The sequence below is a fragment of the Pseudopodoces humilis genome, chromosome 8 (genome assembly GCF_049639895.1).
Source record: "Pseudopodoces humilis isolate 2021_Gansu_Grassland_sample_001 chromosome 8, ASM4963989v1, whole genome shotgun sequence".
NCBI classification, from domain to species: domain Eukaryota; kingdom Metazoa; phylum Chordata; class Aves; order Passeriformes; family Paridae; genus Pseudopodoces; species Pseudopodoces humilis.
The window spans coordinates 17,458,849-17,484,916 of NC_142207.1; the positions used below are offsets into that span (position 1 = coordinate 17,458,849).

At 36.6% G+C, this 26,068-nt stretch overlaps 1 protein-coding gene across 3 annotated transcripts in view; it reads right to left on the bottom strand.

Moving 5' to 3' along the window:
- FIGN (fidgetin, microtubule severing factor) overlaps positions 1-25,801 on the bottom strand; it is a 99,229-nt gene extending 73,428 nt beyond the window's left edge. Inside the window, exons 1-2 of one of the 3 annotated variants that reach the window (XM_088059111.1) lie at positions 25,633-25,801; positions 24,678-24,847 (exon numbers count right to left, since the gene is read on the bottom strand). In XM_088059111.1, the coding sequence (XP_087915237.1) occupies positions 24,678-24,702 (25 nt within the window). In that variant the 5' untranslated portion in view covers positions 24,703-24,847; positions 25,633-25,801. Of the gene's footprint in view, positions 1-13,353; positions 13,440-24,677; positions 24,848-25,632 lie in introns of those variants that run through there. The other 2 variants (XM_005519744.3, XM_088059110.1) reach the window with 2 other exon arrangements.
- Positions 25,802-26,068: the final 267 nt, after the last annotated feature.

Here is a 26,068-nt window from a genome sequence, read left to right on the forward strand (position 1 = left end):
TGAAAATTGTTACACAAGCCCTGGTAGTAGAAAAGAATTGTAATAAAAATGTACTGACCACAAAGGAAGCAATAAACAATCATTTTGTCAACGCAACTTTTGTAAATCCACTGAAATTCTACCCAAAGACTCAAGCCTGTGCAGGTATTGATATATTAAAAACATGTCATGAATGACAGTATAATAATAACCATCACTAAAAATAAAATAAAGAAAGGAGAAGAAAAACCCATATGTGGCTTAATAGCCACCTTTTCAAGAAAACTGAGAGCTCTTGGAAAAATAGCAAAAGTCTTCCCAACGCCTCAAATTTTTACTGTCCAAACTCAAGCCTGGGATACATAATTTTTATTTTTCACAAAAAGTATCTTGTTCATAAGTCTGGAATGAAGGTAGGATGAGACAATGGTAAAATTTTTGAGTAGGTTGGAATCTGTACAACGTATTTCCACTAGAAAGGGATTATTAACTGAAAAAATATTACATAAACCATTTGTCCTGAATATGTAAAGTTTGTAGCAAGCATAAATGCTAGTGAAAAACAAGAAGAAAAGACATCAAGAGCTCATGCAATAAAAGAAATGTCCTTAAAAATCTTTTCTCCTCCTGGGAATTTAAATGTAGTGGAAATTTGGAAGATGCAGTTTCTTTAGCAAGGAGCTCAGTTACCATAACTGATACACACCACCAGCTTTAGAATTCTAATTGTGTTTAATACAGTTTCATGTTGCATCAAAGTACAAAATCAATACCATTTGTCCAGCAAACAGGAAAAATGGAATCTATAAACTGCTCTTATTGAGTAATTAAACACCTATTATTGTCATGAGTGGTGAAACAATGAATTTGATAAGACAAATTTTTGCGACAGAACACTGCAGTGATTAATACCTCCCTACGTATTAAATAAAAATGACTGCCTTTTGTGCAGTACTGCTGGCAGAAGAACAGGAAAGAGAGAAGTAGTTGCCAGTGCCACAATAACAGGCTAACCTTGAACTGAACTCCTTTCCTCAAGAAATTAAATGCTGTAGCAGGACTTTAAATCCCTCCACTTAGAGCTCATTTGTGTTTCACGTAACCTGCAGTTCCTGAAGAGAACTCATTATCTTCAAAAGGAGAATCCTTTTATAATTTCTTTACAAATGTGTATATTGTTTCTGCAAAAAGTATTTCATATCAGAAAAGGGATAAGAGTATTAGCAGTGTAAGCGAGGCAAAAAGGCTCGTATCATTAAGACACCATTTCTGCTTCCTGGGAATTCAAACGCCAACTACAGTGGTAGGGGAAAACGAATGAGAATGAGGTTAAAGAAAATGTACCTTTACAGCAAAATTTTAATCTCTTAGATTGATGCTAAACTGCCTTGGTCTTTCTGCTGCTATATGCTGTATTCCTATGTATAGACCTCCCTCCCCCAATGCCCCTCCTGTAGCTTTGGCTTCCTATTTTTCTTTTCACTTAGAATGATGCACTAGGAACAACTATAGAGTACAAAAGATGAATCTATGGATGTGACACTTGTAAAGGGTAACCCTATTTCACAAGTGAGATGGGACAAAAAAGAAAGAAAAAAGGCCACAGAAGCAATAACTGCTCACTGAATTACCATTAAATTGTAAGATTTACAATCCAATGTACAGTAAGTGCATATCTAATGGAGTTTGTCCTCTAAAAGAATATAAAGTAGATCTTTGCAGCATATGATGTATGCAGGTTATTTTTTTTTTTTAAACAGGACACACAAAAAACAGATGTGCACATAAATTCCAGAATTTTATACATATTAGAAGTGAGCTAAAGCCAACATTAAATATGATAAACGCAATATGATTAGTAGGATCTGGTTTTGTATTTTCAAAACATGCTCACATTCTACAAAGAGATAAAAGATGACTAACACAACCAGTCAATACTGCTTTCACAGATATCATTGGTAAAAGCAGATCGCATATTATAAATTCAGTTTATTGCTCTGATCTACTGGAATTCAATTAAATGACTTTTTGTAGAGGGTGGCAAAGCAGCTGCTCACCATTTCCAACATCTTCTAAACAAAATATCTGGACAGAAGTTTTAGATCATTATTTATTACAGCCTTAAATTAACAATAATTATTTTCATATAAGGAATGTTGTATGAATAAGGCTTATTCACAGCACTATTATTCGTAACATGTTTGTTACTCTTGTTTGCTCTTATTCATATTAGCATAACTGTTGAGTGATTTAAGTTTAGAAATAAGCAAGGCATGTGGAAAAATTATTTAAATAAAAGCAAACTTCTACATGAAATGCCAGGAATATTGCTATTATAACAATATTATGAGTGTACAATAATCACATATTTTACAGGATGACTCCGGAAAATTCTAGCCTGTAATAAAATCCAAAACTATCAAAGAGACAAAGGAACTTTAGCCTGGGTAAGCCATTCAAATAGCAAAAAGGCATGTAATGTTCTGCTCTCTTACGTTAAGTTTTATTTTTCTTAGCTAGAAACTTCCATTTTCCACAAATGGCATTAAAACTTTCATTCTTCTACCAAAAATGAAGCCTACCATACAAATTTTACCATTATCTGGCTTTTATTTCAGAGGATTAAAAAGCAACGCAGAAGATCAGCTACGATAGCCTTGTTCTCTTCAACCTTAGTGAATCAAGTTCACTGGAGGTGAAGCAGCGGAATTATCAGTACAAGTGGCTGTGTCATCAAAGCTTTCTGAGAGGTAGTGTATGGAAATACCTAAACAAACAGAAGCGTAAAAGCTGTCTGTATATGAAAGGGCTCTCCCAAGGCTTTTCATTAAAACAATTCCAATTGCAGTTTCACGATGCAGCATTATATTATGTGAGAAATATAAAATCTTGACATTTTTCTAAATGTGAATGGGTTAAAGAACCTCTCCACGCTACAGTGAGCCTGAGAATTTCCAGCAGCTGATGAAGACCAGTTGACCACCTGATACTTTTTCAGCAGGGTGATAAAATTAAAGGATTGCTTTGATTTGCTTGAAGGATTACTTTCTATAGTTAATTGTTTAAAGTGCACAGTCTTACAAAAGGGAAAAATATCAAGAAGGTTAATGTAGAGTAAGCTAATTGCAAGCTGATTACATTGTGGAAAGGAAGAGATATTACCTGTGCTACATACCATCACAAGGACTAGCCTATTCTACCCTGCTGCTGCAGCAAACAAGCTGATTTGCTAACAAAGTGGTCAGCTCGGGCACTTGCACAGCATCTCAGTAGGTCCACAGGCGACTGCTTCACATGCAGAGAATCTCAAGCTCCATTTTCCAATCTGATTACACGGCTCCTTATTCCAGCAGCCTTAAACCTTCATGGCAGTTTACCAACATTTTCATCACTTTTTCTTTTACAAATCAAAAGAACTGATAAGCTCTCAGGTACCCGGGATTTCATAGTCGATGGCTGGCAGGCAGCCAGCTTCCCTCACAGCACAACTGTTCCGTGCCACAATGCAAAAAGCACGCTGAATTTAACAGATAGCACAAAACTATTAGAATTTTGCAGTACGTACAAGCAGGCAGCATGTTTCTGTCTCTGCAGATGTTAACAGTTCTGTTCAGTCACATTTATAACATGCCTAGACCCAAAGAGATATGTTTAAAAAGAAAAAAAAAAAAAAAAAAAGAAAACAAGAACAAATGAAGACATAGCACTGTCACTAAGCCAATCGCACTACAAAGTGTACACCCAAGTTACTTCATTTCAGTGCTTCCAAATTACCAGAAATTAGAGACAATGCTAGAAACATTTGATAAAAAAAAAAATTTAAAAAGGAAAACAAATCTTTAGATCAACTGAAACTGTTTGACATAAACTGAAACATTATTTTAACAGTAAAACAAATGCAAAAAAAAGAGACATTACTGTGTATTTTTGGCATGTGAAATGCTTACATAAAGCATTAAAATAGCCTCAAGGCATACCTGGGTTTACTTATTCTGTGGCTCAAAAAACACTTAACAATGAAGGAACAAAAATGTGATTCATATTGGTAAATGCAATACATCTTTATAAAATGCTCATTCTAAGGTATACCATGTCATGTCCAAAGATCTGAGGTATACAGGAAAAAATATAAAGATATAAATGTAAATTTATATGTCTATATATATAAAGAAAATAACAGAATGCAGAGTGACCATTAGAAGAAAAGACTATCTTACAAATCATAAGGATGCCAACAAAAAGAAATTCAATAAAAAAGCAACGGAGAAGGAAACTGCCTTATTTTTGGTTAAAGAAAAAAACATTAATATTAAACCATCAAGTTTTTACTTATTGCTACCGAAGCTTACTCTCCCATTCAAAAAAATTGACTATCCATGTATTACTTGTATAATGTCCAAAACAGCCTATATGGAACTAACGTAACACAAAGTTAATAGCGTAGAAAACAATTCTCCCATGTCCCCCCAAGGAAAACATATTTTTTTTTAAAATCAAGTGGATCAAACTGAAATCTTAAGTAAGTATTAAGTATTCTTAAAAGAAGAAATACAATTTTGCATATCATCACTTTTACCGTAAGGGAATGGGGGTGGAAATGTGGAGAGTAAGACAGTAAGTTATGGAAGGAGGGGAAAAAAAAAAAAAAAAAAAAAAAGTACAACTAAGCTGGTGCAATGGCTCAGTACTCCAGATCACCAGTGCATTGACCCTCTGTATCTCTGAGTCATTAGCTGGAATCCCAGCTCTGCCTTCAGGAGTAGGGATTTGAACTCGCACACCGATGCGGTGCGATTCGGGATCTCGAGCGTGCCAGACAGAGGGGTCATTCTCCTTGGTGCGGAGGAGGCCGGCGGCCCCCGGGGAGGGCAGGGCTGGATGAGTGACTGTCGCCCGGCACGGGCAGTGGACATGCTGCTGACTCAGGCAGGGACACTGACAGGCATCGCTGCTTCTCCCCATCACTCCTGAATGGAATGGTTTTAGGCCACTGGTGCTGACAGGTACATGCAAAATTCAGGGGAAAATTACCCACATCTCCTTACTTGCCTCTGTGCACGCACACGTGTGTATTTGTATATATGTATCTGTGTGCAGCTATACTAATGTTTACGTGTATTTATGGAGACATACTGAAACAGGCTAAACTGGCTGCTCTGAAGCCATACGTAGTGCTCAGCACTGCCAAAAATACTACTCCACCAATTCTTCTCCTTAATATATCTACAACGTACATTTTACGTACACACAGGAGCTACATACGCGTATCCTACATGCACCCCAATCACATACATGTAACACCGAGTGCAATTAGCATCGCCTTTAAAATAACAGTCTCTAATTTACATAGAAATTTCCTCTCTGATAAAATACAAGCCACATTTTATCCAGCTTCTAATACCAACACATTACTCCCATGAATGATTCCTAGTAAACTGTTTATTACAACTGTAAGGTTTGAGAGGGTTTGCTGCTTGTAGATGCAGGTTGTGGGGTTGCCTTTTTTCCTCCCACCCCCCTCCTTTTTTTCCCCTCTGATTTATTGGATGGCAAGCAAACCCACTTAAACTATAGTTGTCCATATGAATCACTAATTTTCATGTTTCTAATTAAAATGTAAACAGTGTAATGAAGACATCAAGTTTTTAGGCAAATGTCTCTTCCAGTGCCACTTGGGGTATGGTAATTACTGAAGCAGATCTATGGATGCTCCCGAATCCTCTACAAGTCCAGATTAAAAGCATTACTGTTAAACCTTGCTTTTTACACCAGGGAATTGTGTTCTCTAACCTATTCCCAGTTTGCTTACAGATGCATATCTGTACAAGCCTTTATAACTAGTCATTAAAAAAATAAATAAATAAAAATAGAAGTTTTTCACATAAATGGAACCGTTCGTGGGGGAAAACTGTGATTTCCTTTAAAATAAAATTTAATTTCACTTCTCAGACTACACATAACTAGCAGAGTAAAAGCTGTGCTGAAAACTTATCATCTTAGTGCTTCCTTCACAAAAAGAAAAATAGATTAGGCATTACTAAAAGAATTTTTAAAAAAGCAAAATTATATTTTGAGCTTGTATTAAAATTCCTATTGTCCTAAAATGACTGTTTCACAGTCAATTAATTTAAGAACATATTCAGGAAAACATTAATAAAAAAGAAACCTATTCACTGAGAAAAAATGTAAATGGCCATTGCAAATACAAAATGCTTGATGTGCAACTGAAAATCTTTTGTCATATTTATTCCAGCCTTTATGTCTATATCTGAAATATACCAGATTTTATCCTAAAGCAAGTGACCTCTCCTACATTTACCGAAGGAATATAAGTCCTCTCCTGCTTACAATTGTTAATTGAGCCTGTCTGCTACAGCTTCTCTTTCCTTTCCAAATAAGCCAGGATACTTGTTTTACATATTTACTGCCAAGCACTTGAACAGTCCTCTATTTTATTATAATACTGGTTTCCCCCCCAACAACTCCTTCTGGAAGATTTTTTTTTTAAATGTACATCGAATAGTTAAAGCTGCAATCCAATAAAGCATCTAAAATGCCTAGTACAAGAAGAGATTCTTTTCCCCCCTCCCTTCATGGACTCAAGTCCATATTCTGAGTAGTATAGCCAATTTTCATATTATTTTTACATAAATGCTAGACAAGCATGTCTGCATTGCTAACCTGGATCATGAAGATGAGAGTGCACAGAATGTACGTGTGCATATGTGCATGTGCACGTGCATAAACATTTTAGTGGGTGGTCCACCATTTCAGTTCTATTTTACTAGTAAAGTACTGTATACAAAGATGTGAATATTCCCCAGTCGAAAAAAATATATATAGAATTTCAGATTACACCAAATCATAAAGCATCTTGTCTCTCAAATCATAAATGCCTTAGCAGAATAAAACAAAACAATGCTCTATTTAGGCATTTCCTTTAAATGTATTGTTCCAGCAAAACCAGATTTAATTAGAGAAACAGCATTTTAAAGGCTACTGCTTTATAACACAACACTCTTGAAAATGATGGGGGGTTGCAAGTGAAAACACTATTCTCATTTATCTCTGTGGTTTAAAAAAAAAAAATACACTTATACATGCTAAATATTCTTTTCTTTTTTTTTTTTTTATTATGAATTGAGACAATGGGGAAATCTTATATCTTCACTACAGTTCCAAGGCCGTACTAATCAGGTGCAATTTTTAATAAACACTGACTGTTTGGTGCCCATTCGAGGTATTTCATTAGGAGGTTATTCATTTAAAATAAATGTTTCAACCACATCAAGCTGTAACCTTTCTTGAAATGTAAATGAATGGTTTAAATGAGAAGATTAATAAAGAAGGGATGTTCCAATTCCAAGCATGGCATGCTATGTATTTTTAAATTTGTCTATGCCAGATGCTGTCAGTCAGAACAAAAAACTGTCCAAGCAGACAATCTGTGCGTCTGAATGTTGATCATGTTGGAAAGTAAAGGGGGAGGGGGGAGAGAGTGTGTCAAGGATTCATGGTCCTTCATCTTTGCAGTAGAGCAAACACGTCTCTCAGTATAACGACAGACAGCTGCTTCCACTTTCTAATGTGCCCTAACTTAGATCACTGAAAGAATTGTCAGCACTCAGAGAAACACACAAAGATAACACAGCCAGCTGCCATGAAGGGGGAAACAGCACAGCTCAGAAGAAATGGGATTTGTTCCATTTGCATGATGCTGGCTCCCTTGGGCCCCTTTCTTTCAAATCCAAAGCACAAAAGACAACACTTAACATATTTGCTTAAAGATGACAACCTCATGTTGATTTCATTTGGATGTAACAGTGTCAGGATTACAGATATAAGAATATATTATATCTGTAACAGAGACTGACAAATGTATCCATCAGTGAAACTGTCTGATTCATCTGCTTATACAGCCATTTTACCATCCCAAGGGTGCCATCTAAGTAGTAACTTTAGAAGACTGAAGGTCTAATTTTATTACACCACATTTCAACCTACTAAACAATATTATTTCTAAAATAGATCATTTTTATTGGAAGTCTCCCTGATGAAAAATCCAGTAGACACCAGAGAATTTATGAACTGTATGGGTCCTTTGAACTCAATATACTGCCCATTTTAAGCAACTTTCTTTATACACAATCAAAACCTAAACTCAAATAACTGAGTTAAAAGCACAGCTAATAATGGTACCTATTTTTATGTTGCATCATAATCTGTCATTACTTGAATGTCTGCTGATTGGCAGTCCATCGCTTTTGAGAGTGCTTCTTGTTATAGCTCCATATCAATAAAAGTTTCTCCAATAGAAAAACCTATGATTAATTCTTTTTCTTCAGTATACTTTGACCAGCTAGACAACCTAATTTTTGGTTGAGGTTTTCATTGGACACTCCAAAAGTCATGTGGAAATGACTGAAAGCCATCCTTTCCTTTACGATGCTCCTCATCGTATTGCGCTCAGCTGCAGAAACAGAAAACCAAACTAAAGGGTACAGATGTGCAAGATCACCTGTCAGCACAGTTTTGTGGACCAGCCTCTTTTTTAATCAGGTGAAACAATTAGGCCACGGTCAGACCCTCTCTAGTTTCAAATACATTACACTGAACTGTCTGATGGCACAAGTATCCCCCCACCATCCCAACACCAGCAAATGACTCTGCATAATGCTCCCTACGTTAACTGCTTTGTCTAGAGGAACTCGAAACTGCTTGTTGCTATCTGCTGCTACCAAGAACTGCACTGTAATTCACTAGATTGAAGTTGTTTTGTAAAATGGAGTTAACTGCTGTACGTGGAATTTCAGCACAGCAGATGGTTACCAATCATTATTTTCAATTTGTTTAGTTTCAAGCATTGGGCTGTTTGGGAGGAGCAGTAAGCAGGACAGGAATGGAGAGAGCAGTGAGGTTAGATGCACTGGCTTGCATTGCAAGTCATGCTAGATGGCATAGCATTTAGAGGAGGGGGGAAAAGTCTCTGCACAGAACTGCAGCAAAGCTAAACAAAAAGAAAAATTAAAAAAAGGAATGGATAAAACAAGATTTTATATACAAATTTAGACAAAAAAAAAAAAATTAGGAACACAACATTTGAAAGGGGTCCAATCTAACATTCTCTGTTTAAGAGTTACCTTATATTTTAAATACTGGAAATGGACTTGGAAGTTTCCAGAGGTAAATTGTCTCTATTCACATTACGCCATCATTCAAATTTGAATCATGCTCTACTATAAGTCCTTCAGTTGTTGAACTGGAAATGGAAAAGGAACCATTTATGGACAAGTGCACATGACCAGAAATTAAGCTGTAAATATCTGGGCTGGGCCATTATTGTAGTCAAGAAACATCTGGGGCTGAAGCTGAGGCTAGGCCCCACTCCTTCTGTGTTCATGTAATTGCTTAGATGATTTATAACTTAGTGTCTATTAAAAATGATTTAAAGATATTTGGAGCCTGAATTTTAAAATCAAGGTGGCTTTGTTCATGCTTTCATTTGTTCAGGAGTGAAAAAAAATCCTTTGCTGTTCTCTTCCCCTGTCTATGTTAAAGGGGTACAGTGTTCCACCACAAGGACAAAATGCACATTTTTCTAAATTCAGACAAAAGACATGACACCTACACTCCCAGCAACTAAAGTCAGTGACCTATCATTCAGCTTACATTGGACTTACTTAGTACTTTAATATTCCCCATGAAAATTGACTTGGAATTATTTTCCCAACAGAACTTTATTTTTTTTCTTTTTAAATCCTATCAACTGTATCAATACATTCACACCATATTCATTGGTTCCTGCTATTTTGAACCATTCAAGAGCCAGTTAGCTCTGCCTGCCACCACGATGCCACAGATGATGTGGGTAGAGGCTCTCCATCAGGTATCCCACAGGCACCCAGGCACCGTGTCCCTTATGGGGACATTTCTGGCTCTAAGACTTGCTCGCTTCCCCTCACTAACTTCAACATAGCCTGATTTTGTTTTGGCTTTTAGAACAAGCTGTAAAGGCCACAGATTTGACAGGGTGGAAGAGAAAGGCTGAGGATATTAGGGTTTGGAGGACAAAAATAAGGGATATACTTGGATCATACCAATCCTCTACCAGCAGTTAGCAAAAAAAAATGCTCCCTCTCAGGCAGAGCAACAGGGCCAGTGTCTTGCTATAAACACTATGTCATTAAAAAACTTGGTTATTTGAGACTGAACAGATACCCTATTTCCATGACAGTGGAAGCTCATTCTAAGAGTACACATAACCCCACAGAGATCAGGTTTGTAAAGGAGTTGACCATGACACCCTCCAAGTGTTACACCTCCTTTTTTCATTGAAGTTTCAGTACCTTGGGCAGTTTTACTGCAGAGCTCCACCCCACAGCACAGAATGAAGAACCAAGTTTGCAAACCTGGGTGTGTGCCAAGGTTGAAGTGACACACTAGTGACTGTCTCAGCCCCCTGGGAAAAAGTGGATTAGATGAATCACAAAACAATGTCACAGTTATTTCTCCAGTAAGTTAACTGTCTGTTGGTCACAGATGATGAAGACATAAAAGTTTGATGTAGCACTTCCACAGATTGTACTCAGGAAATTTGTCCCCTGCATCTCCATAAACTGTCATTATTCTTAGGGTAACAAAAAGTCATTGACATTTTGAAGCAATGAAAAACTTTGGTAATGGGATTGCTTCAATATGGGAACATACTACTTAAATATGCCAAACTGTTCACAGATTGTTGTCAAACTTCCCCAACAAAATTTGGACTAGTACCACCCATAAAGCAGATACCATACACTTCATAAACTAAACAACTCTTATTTTAATTATTTTTGAAGAAAAAGTCAGGAAACGGGAAGTATAGCAAGGTAACTTACAAAATAAACAAGACCACAACCTTCCTCCGTTTTTATGTTGTGTAGAAACATGGAAACCAAACAATGATGTAAAGCTTTATTGCTTATCATTAAATACGTAGCTAGAATGCTGTATTAATGCAATTTCTCAAGCAGAAATTGCCCAGCTTATATCACAACTAAGAAAGGTTGTGTATGTGGTTAATGACACCCTGCAATGAGTTTTTCTTCAATATGCATTTCTCCCTAAACATAAAGTCTTAGAACAAAACTAAACTAGAGACTGGGTTATGTCTTTATTCCTGGTGTCAAATCCAGGAATACTTGCTTTTTTTGATCTGCATGAGGAGATCTAAGGAAAATTCAAAGCAGACCATCAGATTAATTTGAATTATTGAAAACCTGATGGCTAATAGTGATACTAAGAACCACAGTGAACTGGAGAACAAGTATGACTTCACATAAATATCAAAATTAGTAACATTAATCTATAGGAGAATAAAAAATTGTAATAGGGTGTCTCACAAAAAAAAAAAAAAGGGTTTAGCACTTGAACATATGTGACTGGCATAGCATTACCTGGGTTTAATCCCACCTGGATTATTTATTATCCAGATTTTAGTACATAAGAAATTTTATTACTTAATTGTGGAAGTCTCAAATGCTCTGCACTGGCTTTCGTAGTCTTTACTACAGCAAAGAGCAGTGCACACTAAAAAAAATGTTTCTACCAGGTGAAGAAATAACTGAAAGTCAGGAATATATTGGATTTGAGTCTACTTTCATAAAGATCACCACTAGGAGAAAAAAAAAAAAAAAAAAAACCAGAAACATTCCCCAGATTAAAGTAGGAAAAAGAAAAGGAAATCACTTACTCTAGCAAAACTCCAGGAAAAATAAGGAATACAGAGATTCTTTAATGTAACAAAAGTGGAATTCTCTTTGTAGGTGCCAGCATTAAAACTTTGTGCAAAGCGGGTGAAGGTCTGGCAGAGGAGATTACTGCTGTGCCCTCTAGAGGCTGGATGTCTGCCCAAGGAACTTGCTCAGCAGCTACTAAAATAGAGTGGAAGCTACCAGCATTATATCTTTAAGTCCAGCCTCTTGGTCTTACCCTACCACTGTGAAACTCTTCTGTATTTGAAATTTAGTAAACAGAAAATTAGTGAGCTTCTAAACCACAGAAAACTGCTACTCTGCATGGTTTTACTGACATCTCTACCATATTTTATGTACTCTAATACACTGTAAGCATTAATACAGCAAACCAAACCTCTAAAGGATTCCTGTCAAGTATAAATACATGCATAAACACAAGATATAATTGAAAAAGTCTTTGCTTAATAAGCTCATGGGTGCTTTGGCACAGTGTATAAAATGTAGATTTAAAATTTTAAGATGATACATCAATTCCCATAGTCGAACTTAGGATTCAACATAAGAAAATAAAATCTATTCAATATCAGTTCAATAAGTTACCATTACCCTAACAGAGAGACACCCCACAAATTACAACAATGAATTTTTTTATCACCCACCAGAGTACCCATGAAACGTGGATATTTTTAAAGGCAAAAACATCTCAGGGTAAAACTGGGGTCAAATTTTGCACTGGCAGCAAGCAGAAAGTGCTAATATACCTAGTAAATCATAAACTAGTTGAAACACAGTCCACAGAGTACGTAATAGCTCAGCCCAACAAACATATCACCAAGTAGAATTTGGGTTGGAAATGGATAGAGTTTTTTTCTTAAATCATACATGATTTTTATTCTTATTATCTTACTACTGTCTGCAAGTAAGACTTACTACAGCTAACTAGGAAATGTTCTTGCCTGAAATCCAGCATTGAGCTACCCATACCATTTCAGACACCATACACTAGTACATTATATTATAATGTAACAGTAATCCCTCCTGAAAATAGTTATCCTATAAGAAACATGCACATACAAGGTTTCACTTCCTTCAGTGCCTCCTTACCATAAAACAAACATATTAATAACTCAGTTTTTTGCTTAAAAACTTTAGAAAATATTCCAATTTGACACCAGTGTTTTTTTCTGTTTGTTATAGTAAAAAAGAAACACCAGAAGAAAAAGTTATTTTCTCCTTCAAAAGCATAGTTAAATGGTAAATTAATATATTTTATGAAAAATTTGTTATTGCAACTACACAATACGTCTTCATACTTAATTTTCTTGTAGAAATTACATTATACAATGTGGTATATAATCGGTTCTGAGTGGGGGTAGGAGAGAACCAGATGTTAACTACAACTAAAATGACCAGTTTTCCAGTGCAGTTGTCTTCTAATTAAATTAAGTGTGGGGCACAATCATTGAGATGTGCTATAATGATTTGCTTGGAAGTATTTTTCCCTTTTGCTTTTTTTTTTTCTCCTCCTTTGCTTATCAGAATACCTTACACCTTTCAAAACTAGAACAGCGTAGTGATAGGGGGGGAAAGAGAAAAAAATGCTTTTGGCAGATGCCATGCCAAGGCACGTATTACTCACCACCCTTCCACCCACAGTCAGGAATGCAGCTCATCTATTTCTTAGCTCTTTCTACTAACTCAAACACTCAGTATTGCACCTCAATGGCTATTTCAAAAAGACAAGCCTCTTAATAACAAAGTAGGCTGCCATTTTATTAGCAGCAAAATAAATACAGCTGTATGTATAAATACAGCTCAATGCTGCATCAAGCTACAGTGATGCCTGTATTTACTCTCAGCTGTTAGGGATTACACCCAAACCCACTTCTGTTCCAGAACAGCTTCCAGCTGAGCATCTGACAATACCAGTACTGTACCCAGGAGATGAGATCCAGAGAGCCTAGCACCCTAGGAGCATGTTAAGCGGGCACAAGTTTCTCTTCACTTTATGGTTAGTATTTTCTATAAGATCTGACTTAGAGAAGAAATAACTTATTATATCAGGGGCTCTTATCTTTACAATAAACAACTACAGGTCACCTAGTAGAGGACACAACAGATATTAACGTGATTATAGCCTTGATCTTAGTCAAAAGATAGAATTACACATGTGTTGGTAGAGATGTCAGTAAAACCATGCAGCATGGCAGCTTTCTGTGGTTTAGAAGCTCGCTATTTTTCTGTTTACTACATTTCAAATACAAAAGAGTTTCACAGTGGCAGGATAAGACCAAGAGGCTGGGAACGAAGAGGGGGAGTGCTGGGGGATGCGGGTAGGCAGAGAGAAGAGGGCATAGAATGGCTTTGAAAAGCCAGGAAGGAGAGATTCTATTTCTCTGCAATGGGTTTGTATCAGCCAGGCTTAAATAATGGTATTGCAAATTAAGGCCCAGGGGAATTTGGAGCATACAAGTAAGCTTTTGTTCTCCAAACCCCAAAAGGTATGTGGGAGATTTGGGGGTTTGTTTCCATTTAAATGGCATATGTATTTCTAAACAATAAGTTAAACTTTTTTGCTCTTTTTATTGTACAGCTTTGCTGATTCAGTACCTGTTAGGAAAGATTCCCAACCAATACAGCAACAACTCTTTCAAGTAACAATTATCTGTTACTGTACTTATCACTTTCATTTACTTGCCTTCGGAATTTCTGAACAAGGAAGAAAGCAACAAATCTAATGTAATAAACCTCACAGGGAGTGGGGGAGGAAGACGTGAGGTGGGGGAAGCAACAGATCGAAAGAAGAGTGCAGGTAGAAGTCATTTGAAGGGATGCAAGCTTCCCAGTGTAAACACAGAAGCTAATTAGTATGTTGTGATTTTAAAACATATTCTGTTATCAGAAAGCAAAACAGAAATCCCTACTAAAAAAAATAAATAAAAAAAAATCTTTTGACGTCTTTAAAGCAGGTGGACAAAAATGTAGGCACACAGACAATACACCTCTACTGCCCCCACCCCACACACATGTATATGTACAAAATTGGGTACGTTTTCTGTAAATAGGCTTTGCTCCTGTAAATATATCTCAGGATTTTAGGTGTACTTTTTCACACTGTAAGGTTTCAGTACAAAACCAGTTTAATCTAAATGCCTCTGATTATTATTAGAAACTCATTATTTGAGGACATCTATCTTTACAGTAACTATGCACCATTAAAGAGCACAATGCCCATAATTGTTTAAAAAAGCCGTGAGGGGGAGGGGGAAGGGAGAAGGATCAGGAGGAGGGAGAAGATAACTAAGGACGACTTTGCAATTAGAACAGCATCATCTACTCTGCATTTTGCTCCTTGGAATATTTACACAGTAACAAACAGTTTGAAGTTTCCTCTGAGCAAAATCACAAATGAATCATTCCTTACACCTTTATTAATGCATATATTTTTGTCCTGATGAATTTAAAATGTGTTTTTACAACCACCAGGAAAAATCAAAAACTCTGTTTCTTCTATCACACAGCATTAATATCTCAAGAGGAAGACTGGATTAAGAAGTACAACTAAAGCTAATGCCTACCATTTTCTGGGGAAATTCCTTATAACACCTAGCTTCTAAAATTTGTTGCACACCTGCATATCCAAAGTCAATAGAAATTGCAGGGACTCAGTACCTCTGATAACCAAGCACCCAAAAGTGGAAAGCTGCATTACACTTTCTGAGATGCAATACTATTTGTGATGTTATCTCAGCCACTCAGACCCTTCAAGCTCAAACTGCAGCTGTTGTAATGCTTTGAAACGGAGAGGAACAGTCACTTTAGCAAAAAAAGACTTGCCTGTCATGAATGAAAGCAGTGAATTCTACAATTTCTAAGCAGATGACGTCCTGGGAAAGTGGGGGTGGGATGGTGTTTGCTAATTACTCAATAACAAAATATCTTTCCTTAATTAGTGCTGAAAATTATTACTTCAAATAAATACTAGTGTCAATTTGTTACTCTGTACCGTATGGATAACACATCAGATTATAACTGAATATTTCTAACTAGTGAAAACTTTAAAAACATCATGCATTAAGGCACTGTTTATTCACAGTCTCTATAAGCACACGATGAGATATACTTGACCTACTGTTCAGTGATACGTATTTTACCTGCATCTAACTTTAAAAACCAAAGGCTTCTGATATTTACTGAGCCATGTGTTTCAACAAATATGTTCTCTGCATATTAAGGTGTGCCTTTGATAGGACTGCCACACTGACAAATGCTAGGGGACGAATAATGACGAGTGCCTCATACCCCTCGTTACATAGGGTTTACTGACATTAATCTGAATAACATTGCTTGATGGGATGACCATGGTTACTCATCATGGTTCATGTTACCACTAAAGTTTTTTAAACTGAAAGTGGAAAAAAAAATCCATGTTGTAGTATAAAGAATGCCTATACTGGACAGGAGTATGAAATACAATGAATGGAAGTCAAAGAACAAAACGAAAATCAGTGATTAAGAAAGGTTAATTGCAGCATGAACAGTTTCCAAAATATACTTATTACAGCTTTTATTGAAGGCAAAGAGCAAGAAATAAAAAATTATCAGAAATTCTATGAGCACATGAAAAATTATTATCTTAAAAATCAAATATCTGCTTATTAATAGTATGCTCAATACAGTACCACTATAGTTATGAAGTTAATATAAAGCCTTATGATATAAAGATCTAACATCAGTAAACATAAAACCACTTAATTTTGTAAATCAAGTGTTTAGTTGAAGAGCTAATAAATTTATAGTCTTCTTCCACATTAAAAAAACCTGAACGTTGATGGTTTAAATTTGATGACGTTTAAACCCAGCAGTTTTCTGACTGAATGGAGATATCCAGTTCACAAATTATCACAGATGAATTTAAGTCTATATTTTTATAAAATACAACACAGACTATTTTAATTTCTCTGCACTAATAATGCAGATGACCTATCTATTAAGCTTAAAGATCTTCAGCAAACTCCATATGTATATCAAATAAAACAATTTTATAGTCTGCAAAACAAAGTAATAAAAACATTGTCCAAACTGAGTTTTCATACAGCCACATTGCACTGTTATTTTAGAACTGCAAGGGGAAACAGAATTGTATCCACATTCTGAGAGTATATTTCTACAATACTGTATATAGTCACGTAGTGCACAAATGCCAACAACAAGGGACTGAAATAGGATCAACTCTTTTCTTTCTCAGAAACAATCTTGTAAGCATCCGAGTTCCCAAAGACATAAAAGAATAGTTACTTTTCTGAGATCCTTTGATATTGCTCTTCATGGTGGAGCTATCCACAAGTGATGGGAAAGATCTCTTTTGAAAGTAAATGGTGCTCCTTCAAATGTGTTCAGAAACATCTTTGCTGTTCCTTTCTCTGTTTCTCAAGTTTAACTTGAAAAGGATGCTTGATTTTTTTAAAATTTGGTTTAGCTATCACAATGGGATACCCAATATCAGACAGTGCTTGCAAACCTTATTCTTCCAGCATAGAATCTAGCTGTTTCTTTCTCTGTGTCAACACAGGAGGCTGAAGTAATCAGATAGGTCTAAAGAACACAGAGGATGTTAACCTGCACTTTCTCAGAATCTGTGATGATGGGTTCATACTTTCAACATGACCACACTGAGCCATAAGGCATATAAATAGCTACTTTCACCTAAAGCACAGTTATCACAGCAGTTTGTACAGTACGGCTATCAGTTCATAGTATTTAAAATGTCAATATTGATACTATTGTCATGGATTAATAATTTCTGCATGTAATTTTATCATTTCCATCTACCTCTGCTGTCGTTCAGTAATATAAAGGAATTGTTGGCTCTTCCCCTCATCACGTCTCCAAAAGACAAGCACACAAAATCAGTTGTATTGTCTAGGAATATCTTTGCAACACAATAGTTCTCAGTTTTGTTAAGTGATAATTTGAGCTCACTGTATAAATGTTTTTCTATTAATGACTTGCTTGTATGCTAGAATGGAGGACACAAAAAGGAAAAAGCATCTCAGACGAAAATAGGGATGTTATTTCCAACATATTAAAAGGCAAACAGGTGTTGCTCTAAATTAGGAAAAAAAAAACCCCAAAACAACTTGAATGAAAACATGAAGATACATTCCCGCCACAAGTCCATGACCCATTAGGTTCAGTCCTTTCTCCCATCTCCTCTCAATATTCATTTTCAAATTCCCTTCAGATTAGCAGGAGCTATGCAAACATGTTTTAATGTGTCCCTTAAGCATTTTATCACACTGATGAAGAGAAACAAAAAATTCAATTGTGACCTGTATCAGAAAATCATTCATTCAGATCCTGCTTAATTAGATGTGAGACCACTATCATAGTTCATGAAGTTTGACCACAGTATGCTCTTACTGCTAAAGTATTAATGCAAATAAGATACATATTACTCAAACCAATTTATCATCACCAATCTATAACCAGCTTGACACATGCACACATTCTAAAATATCATGCAAAACAAACTGTGGCATACATCTTCACACATTGAGCAATTCATCTACAGAAGGTGAGCCACATGCTTTAACAAAGAGTACAGGACAGATTAAAAGTAGAATGCAGAAGGGTTAAAAACAGACAACAAAAAGTCTGGGCAATATGTGATTTCAAGGAACCTGGAAAAAAATGTACTTACATCACCAAAGTTTGCTATCATATCAAAATAATCTCATCATTTTGTCCACATACCTTTCAGGATATTTGAAATTTAACTAACAACATGCTAGCAGTAGCTACACTATAAAGGAACTGAGAAAATAGTTTCTCAGTTACAGTTAAATAGTATGACTGGTAATTGCTGTTTCAGTATTTCATGGCATATCAGACTACACACTGAATAGACTATTACAGAAAAAAGAAATTTAAAAATTAGCCAGTGGCATGACAGTCATCTGTAGCTGCATTATTTTAATTATAGCCAAGACACATGAAACTTTTTCCCCTCTGCAGAAAAATGGTTTAAAGAAGTTTTAGTCCATTATTCAAATAATGTATGGCTGTTCTTTCTATTGTACAAATACAATAGCTTTTGTAGTAAGGAGTGTTGCTTATATGATTAAAGAGATAGTTGAGTGTTATGATATGTTTGACAGGTACCGTTCCAAGCACTATCGGAACAGACACACAATCCTGTTATTACCATGCTGTGTGTGCCGATACCTCATAGCAACAGAGCTCGGCAAAACGAAAGCAGAGACTCCACATTTTCATCACTGCAGACATCTCCGTATGCCCTTAATCAGTGGTGCTGTCTGCAGATTACACTTTTTCGTATTCTTATTCTCAAATTGACCTGTCAAAGCCTGATCTCTCCCCCGGTTTCTCAAGATTTTGGTAACCAAGACTGACCAACTATTTCTCTTTCCATTTTCTCTCACTTGCCACAGAGCAGGGCCAACCCCAACAGGTATTTAGAAGAAATAGTAGTGCAGTCTACTTGTGCTTAGTAGATTGCTGCAAATACAAATTATCTTCTAAGAAACGTACACACATATATGCAGTCTCTTTAACATGCCAATCGAGGGGACGGCAGGTACAATTATTAAAGGACTGAAAGACAGGTTTCCTTTGACCTCCATTACACCTCCAATGTAGGATCCTCTGCTTCTTGAAGAATAAGACTGTATTTGTCGAACCTGTAGTAACATCTGGCAAGTGGTTTTCTCTATTTTTCTCTATTAGCTACCAGCCTTTAAAGGAATACAGTTTCATCAGTTTCATTAAGGGAGATCTATATGTTGTTTTGGTTAAGGGATTTTTTTATTTATTTATTTATTTTTAAATAAAAATTGAATGATCTTAAGGAATTTTCCTTATACTTTTATTTCTCACACATAAAATATCTATAATAGTCTATAAAAATATCATTGACATAGGGTGAAAAGGTCGCATACCTCACCAAAATGGAGCCAAGTACTCACGTAAGGTTTTTCACCTGGAAAATATCCCTTTAACTAATTCTATGTATTGGATTTTTTAAATTATTATTTTAGAGAAAAAAAAAAAAAACAACACAAAACCCCCCCCCAAAAAAAACCCCAAACAAATGAAAAAAACTCTGGGCCTTTTTCCAGCCGAGAGTTCCTTGAAGTCATCTTTCCCATAAGGAAGATAAGTTTTCACTTAGAGGATAGCATCTCTAGCAGCAAGATTTTAATACTCTGCAACAATATCAGGGATACGCAATCCTGAATTTACGGCTCTTCAAATTGCTTTTATAGCTATACTATTCATTTCGGATCAGATGCTTATCTGTAATTCCATACATCCATAATATCTAATTCAAAACAGCTTCCAATGAGTCAAAGAACAGTACTGAGGAGAAAAAAACAAACAAACAAAAAAAAAAAAAACAAGCAAGTCATCACAACCAAAACAAACAACAAACAAACAAAGGAGCCACAGTGGTCCAGATTCTGAGAACCGTAAATTACTGTATCTTTCTAAAGCTAAATATTTTTTACACCAGTTAAAGATTGGGATATATAGGATAGGTGCCATAGGCACAATTCCACTTCAAACTTCATTTTTTTCACCTCCATAGTACTGCTTCTCATCTGCACTGTTAGTAACACATGAGTATTTCTAATTAACTTATTCCAAACTCTTTTTACAGTTATTTTTATGTCTTATCAATAACTGAGAAGGAAAAAAACCTGCTGATTTATCAATTAATCAAGCTTTATGGACATACGGTATTCCTCAATAGTTCAGAAATGTCTGAAGAACAATTTCCTCCAATCATAAGATCAATGAATCAATGTAAAACCCCAGTAATTAAATTTATCAACTCGGTATCAATACATCCAGCACTTTATGAAAGTATTGTGTGAAGTTTTTTTTGTTTACAGATATATTGATTGAGGGCAAAGAGCCAAATATTTCTATTATTAGATCTGGGGATGCAAGATCAAAACTCAGTCTGTCATAAACAACATACAAGTGTTTCATATAGACAGATCTCATGCTGATTCTGTACCATTAAACCCACTCCTAACAAGCAGATAAGCCTATTAATTGATGATTAAGACTACAGAAAGATCAGTCATTATATTCAATGCTTCTTGTATGCATTCATTGAATAAACTTATTGACAGGAACTATACAGAATTATTCTCCTCTAGGAATTATATTTAAAAAGAACAGAGCATCTAAACAACAATAGATTCCAAACCTTGTTCATGCAGTAGAAAATAGCCCTATTAAATTTTGAAACTAACGCTTTGTAGTTTGAAAGAGATTCTCTCTCCATCGTATTTAGCAGTTATCAATAGAGAGGTGAAAAATAAAGCCCAAAGATAACACATCTAATAAAAGCCATAATAAAAACAAAACCAAGAAAACAAAATCATCATCCAAGTGGTTTACAGTTCAATTTTTAAAGGGCTAGTATACAAACTATTCTGGAATATAATTTTACTTGCTATCCCTTACTACATACGCTTAAGCAAGTAGAGCATAAAAGTTCATCAAGTGCCATATTTTAATTATAAGGAAAAAAAAAAGTAGTAGGGCTTTTTATATCAAGAAAATAAACCACAAAAAATATTTGGCTCTGCTTAAAAAAGCTTAAAGAACAGCTAATGACATAAGACTAGTCATTTTTTCCCATGAACTATATGATGAAAATATCAATAACAATACAATTTTCATATTTCTAAAATGTTGCTATGATTAGCAAACATCCCTGTACTTTCACAATGTTGCAATAAATAAAAACAATTTGATCTAGTAGTGAAGGTATTTAATTATGATGGGAGGAAATAACAACAAAACCTCCAAACCCACCAGATTCATGTAGGAGTCACATCCTGTTACAAACATCAAACAACAATGAGCCTTTATTACCATGCTATGATTCCTTCATTTCAAACATGATTAATTAGCAACTATAACACTCACCAAAACTCCCACCACGCTGCTGTTTGCTGCCTATTTTCAAATGGGTCTCTATCAAGTATTCATAAGCAGTGTGAGTCTCATTTATGACACTGAAGAAAAGAAGTCAAAGCATCCTGCTTTAAGGAAGATTTCACTCATATCCTAGCCAAAAAAAAAAAGCACAGAAAAGAAAACAGAAACCCAACAACAGCCAAACACCAAACCCCTGATTCCTCAAAGGGATTCCTTTATAATCCAAACACAAACTTCAGGCAAAATGAAAAACTTTTTAGTGAAATTGCTAAAAAATTTAGATGGTTGAAAATAGAAAAAGATAAAAGATCAGTTTTAGACTTTGCTTTGGTCCTTTTTTTTTTACTTGAAACCTCAACTTTACATTCAATTTGAAATACACTGCTCCTGTTGAGAACGAAAGCATGGTTCATGTACTAAAAATGGATAGAAGAGAATCAGAAGGGGAAGACACACTTAGCAGTACTCTTAACATGTTTTAAGCTGTGCAAACAGATACCTTCAAATGTACCTTACTTGCAATAAACATTACTTTGGCAGTAAAAAAAAACTTTGCTTCACAGGGATGAGAGGTGGAAACTGAGATTACAAATAGAAGAAACAAGACTGAGAGGAGAGGAAAAAAATTGCCTTCTCAAGCAGAACTCTATAAATACCATCAGAAAGACAACAAAAAAAGGTTCCATTTGGAAGCAACAGATGTATTCCTAAGCAAGAAAATATCCCCGACAAAATAATACAGAGAGAAAGTCATACAGACAGGATCTTTAGAAGCATGAAAAGAAATTGCCTGTGTGGCAAAGCTAAAGTTTCCATGTGAAAATAAAAATTAGGTAGAAGATCCAATACCTCCTTAGTTTACCACCTCTTATATCAGAGATACTTGATGATTTTGTCACGCCCAGAGCAGAGAGATTTTTAAATGCAAATCAGTCCTACTCTCTCCAGCTTTCTCAATTCTATAAATTTGGGATCAAAAACATCAAAGCAGCTTCCACTTCGGACCTAACTTTTAGAGGATCAATGTGACAAGTCACTGCTTGATAGATGTTTCTCTTGATAAACGACTTGTTCAAAAGAGACATTGTAGCTTTCATTTCCTGACCACAACACACTTTTAATTTGCAACAGCAGAGCTGCTCGAGTGTGACTAGTTCCCACTTACCAGTCTTTCAGGACTGTGGCACTGTCAGACCACATGCACGGACAAAACAAAAACTCAGAAAAAGATGAATTTGCAGAAAGAATTTTAGCAAAACTTTTCCTCAAACAGGAACCTGATGATATTTGATTTCTCCTAACAGTGGGCTCTTAAAACCCCCCCTCCCAATCACCCTCAATCCTTAACGTTTAAGGGAAGCAGGGAAAGAGAGAAGTCATATTGGAAATATATACTCAAGCACCATAGAATATATATAGCTGCCTAATAGTATCATGTTTATTATACATACATATATTACTGCTACTATAATTATTATTATTATCCGGGAATTGCATTTAACAGTCCAAACCGTCCACACCATCCAATTTCAGCTCTCAGCATACTGTCCGATTCCCGATTTAAAATTTATAAATGTAATATCCTCCTCATCACAAGCAGCAGTCCAATCTGCTCTGAATATATATTACAGCTTTAACATCACAGAGGGAAATCTCCCATCTGGCAATCACATTTGCTCCAACAGCTCTAGGAAAAAAAAAAAAAAAAAAAAAAAAAAAAAAGGAAAAAAAAATGTTCCGCTCTCGCTTGCTTGCTCTTCTCCTTAAAACATTTCTCAGAGCAAATTACGTGCATCTAAAATAAACAGTTGCCTTATTGATCGTTCCAAAGTCAACAAGTTTTAAATGCAAAATGCAATCAGATCATTCCCATCATATAGCACCTGGGATATGTTTAGCAATACAGTCACCTACAACACCAAAATAGGAGTGTACATTGTGCAACTGCTCTCTCAATCTCTTTCTTGCATTCAGATACGTTATTGCAAGAGATCATCAGCCACAAAAGCCAGACCTCCCCCTTATCCCAAACACACACACGCACACACACACATGCACACTCGCTCTCTCCCCTAGGGTCTCTCTCCATCCTTATTTGTTAATGTCACACACAAAAGTGAACATACCCCCTTTTTGGTTGCACAAAACAGACTAATAGTCACTTTTGTTGTTACTTCCTTAGCCTTAACTGCATACCTAGAGGTGCATCTACTGCACCACAAGGAGCTCTATTGAAATTCCCCATGCTCCATTTTATCTGACTTTTTCGGAGAAGGGGGCAGCGTGGGGGGCTGGAGAGTGACCATTAAAATGAAGCCAGTTTCAGCACCTGATTATTTCATTCTGTTAAGCATTGAGAGCAGAGCAGTGTGAACCAGACACTTGTGAACTGAGCATAAAATACTCCTTATTAAATCGTGTTAAGCATTCGGCCACAACAGTAATTTTGTTTGTTTGCATGCAAAACATTCCCTCACCTCACATCAGTTAGAATCTCTAGCAGATGATTACACTGAAAGTAAGAGAGGGAAAAGCAGATAGAGTTTAAATAACTACTAAAAAAATACTAGTTTTCAAAAGGAAAAGATACATTTTAGGCATGTATGTACAAGCACACATATATATATAGGTGTATATATTCATTGCTACACATTTTTGCCCTCTCCACTCCCCGAGTTTTACTAATTTACATACCATTGGAGTTCAGTGGTGTGTATAGTGCACTGCTGGTAACATGCAACTTCAGGTTTTACAACTGAGATCAATACAATGGACAAAACTAATGCCATAATCGAAGCAGAAACGATAAACAAATGATAGCAAGAGAAAAAAATGCTTATATATACACAAGAAAATATACTATTAAACATTAGGTATTTATTACAAAATATTTGCATGCAGAGTCCTCAGTGCGTTATCATGCTATTTAAATTTGTCTTTGCTATTTAGATGCAAAGGAAGTAGATCCCAAAACGGACATACCATAAACACTGGTGCTACTGATCATTTCTTGCTGGCAGCACAAAAAGCTGAATTGGATTTTTCACAAGCAGGAATTCCAAAGGTTGCTTTTCATTAAAGCCACTTTTCCTCTCAGCTATCAAATGTCACTGCCTTGAAACGTGGGCCCTTTCGTCAGGTATTCATTTAACCTACATGCATATAATTAAGTGGGAAAGCAACATCAACAAAAAGGGGATCTCAGATCACAAGAGAAGAAAGAAAGGGGGAAAAAAAGCACATGACCAGGAATGCAAGTCCATGTCAATTTCACTCACTCCCATTGAAACTAACAAGAGCTCCAGGGAGGATAGTAATAGGATCAGTGGATTGTATATACCATTAAATTATACATCTTTCTCTCCCTCCTGAGCCAACAATACGCCCACCACGCTGTACCCCCTCCAAGATGATGTGCTTACATTTTACTGCAACAGCTCCTCTGACATATTCGTGCCCCCCCCCCCCCCCCCCAGCCAAGACACAGCAATTTAAACCGAACTTTTGTTCTGCGAGATTCTTATTTGCACTTATTTGGTCAGAAGTTAGTTGCCTCAATGTCCAGACCCGCGTTACCTGCAGTTTTTTATTTTCAAAGCAACTTAAAAATAAATCCAATTAAGAGGAGGAGGAGGAGGTGGGGAGGGAGCTTGCAATCGCGAACTCTTAATCTGCCTACTATTGTTGGCAATGATCAAGGAGGAAAAACCATGCACTGCGATTGTATATCTGTACTTTCCAGACTACGATCAGGCAGGCAGAGCGGAGTACTTAGTATGAGAAAACGACCGCAAATTAGGCAAAATATCTAGGGCACGAACAGGCGATTAATACGCGGCTGTGTCGGAGATATTTAAGATTTAATAAAATTTAAAACGATGGTTGGGAGACTCGGGGGGGGGGAGGGCGGGGGGGGGGGGGGGGAAGATCCTCTTACCTGGAGATTTGGTACAAGAACCCGATAGGTTAGAGTAGCATCGATCCGATGTGTTTGCTGATGAATGGGGGCTCGGGTTAAGTGAAGGTGCCTATGATTTGAAATCATTCCAAGTTTTTGAAGGGAAGACTGACTGCAGCCTCTGCCATGTTGGAATTTCAAACCCAAAACAGCTGCTTTGCAAGGAGCCAGCATGCCAGCAGCTGGACGCCTGCGCAGAGCGCCGCCGAGCCAAATTCAAATCACTTTCACGCGAAGAGCCAAAGATCAGTTTTCAAAGGGGGAGCGGCGCGGGGGGCGGGGGCGCTCCGCGGTCCTGCGCGCCGGGGCCGCCGCTTCCCGCGGGGGCCGGTGGGGTGTCCGCGCCGCGGCTCCTCTCCCTCTCCCCGGGCGGCGGGACGGGGGCAGCGGGCAGCAGCGGGCTCCCTCCGCGGCG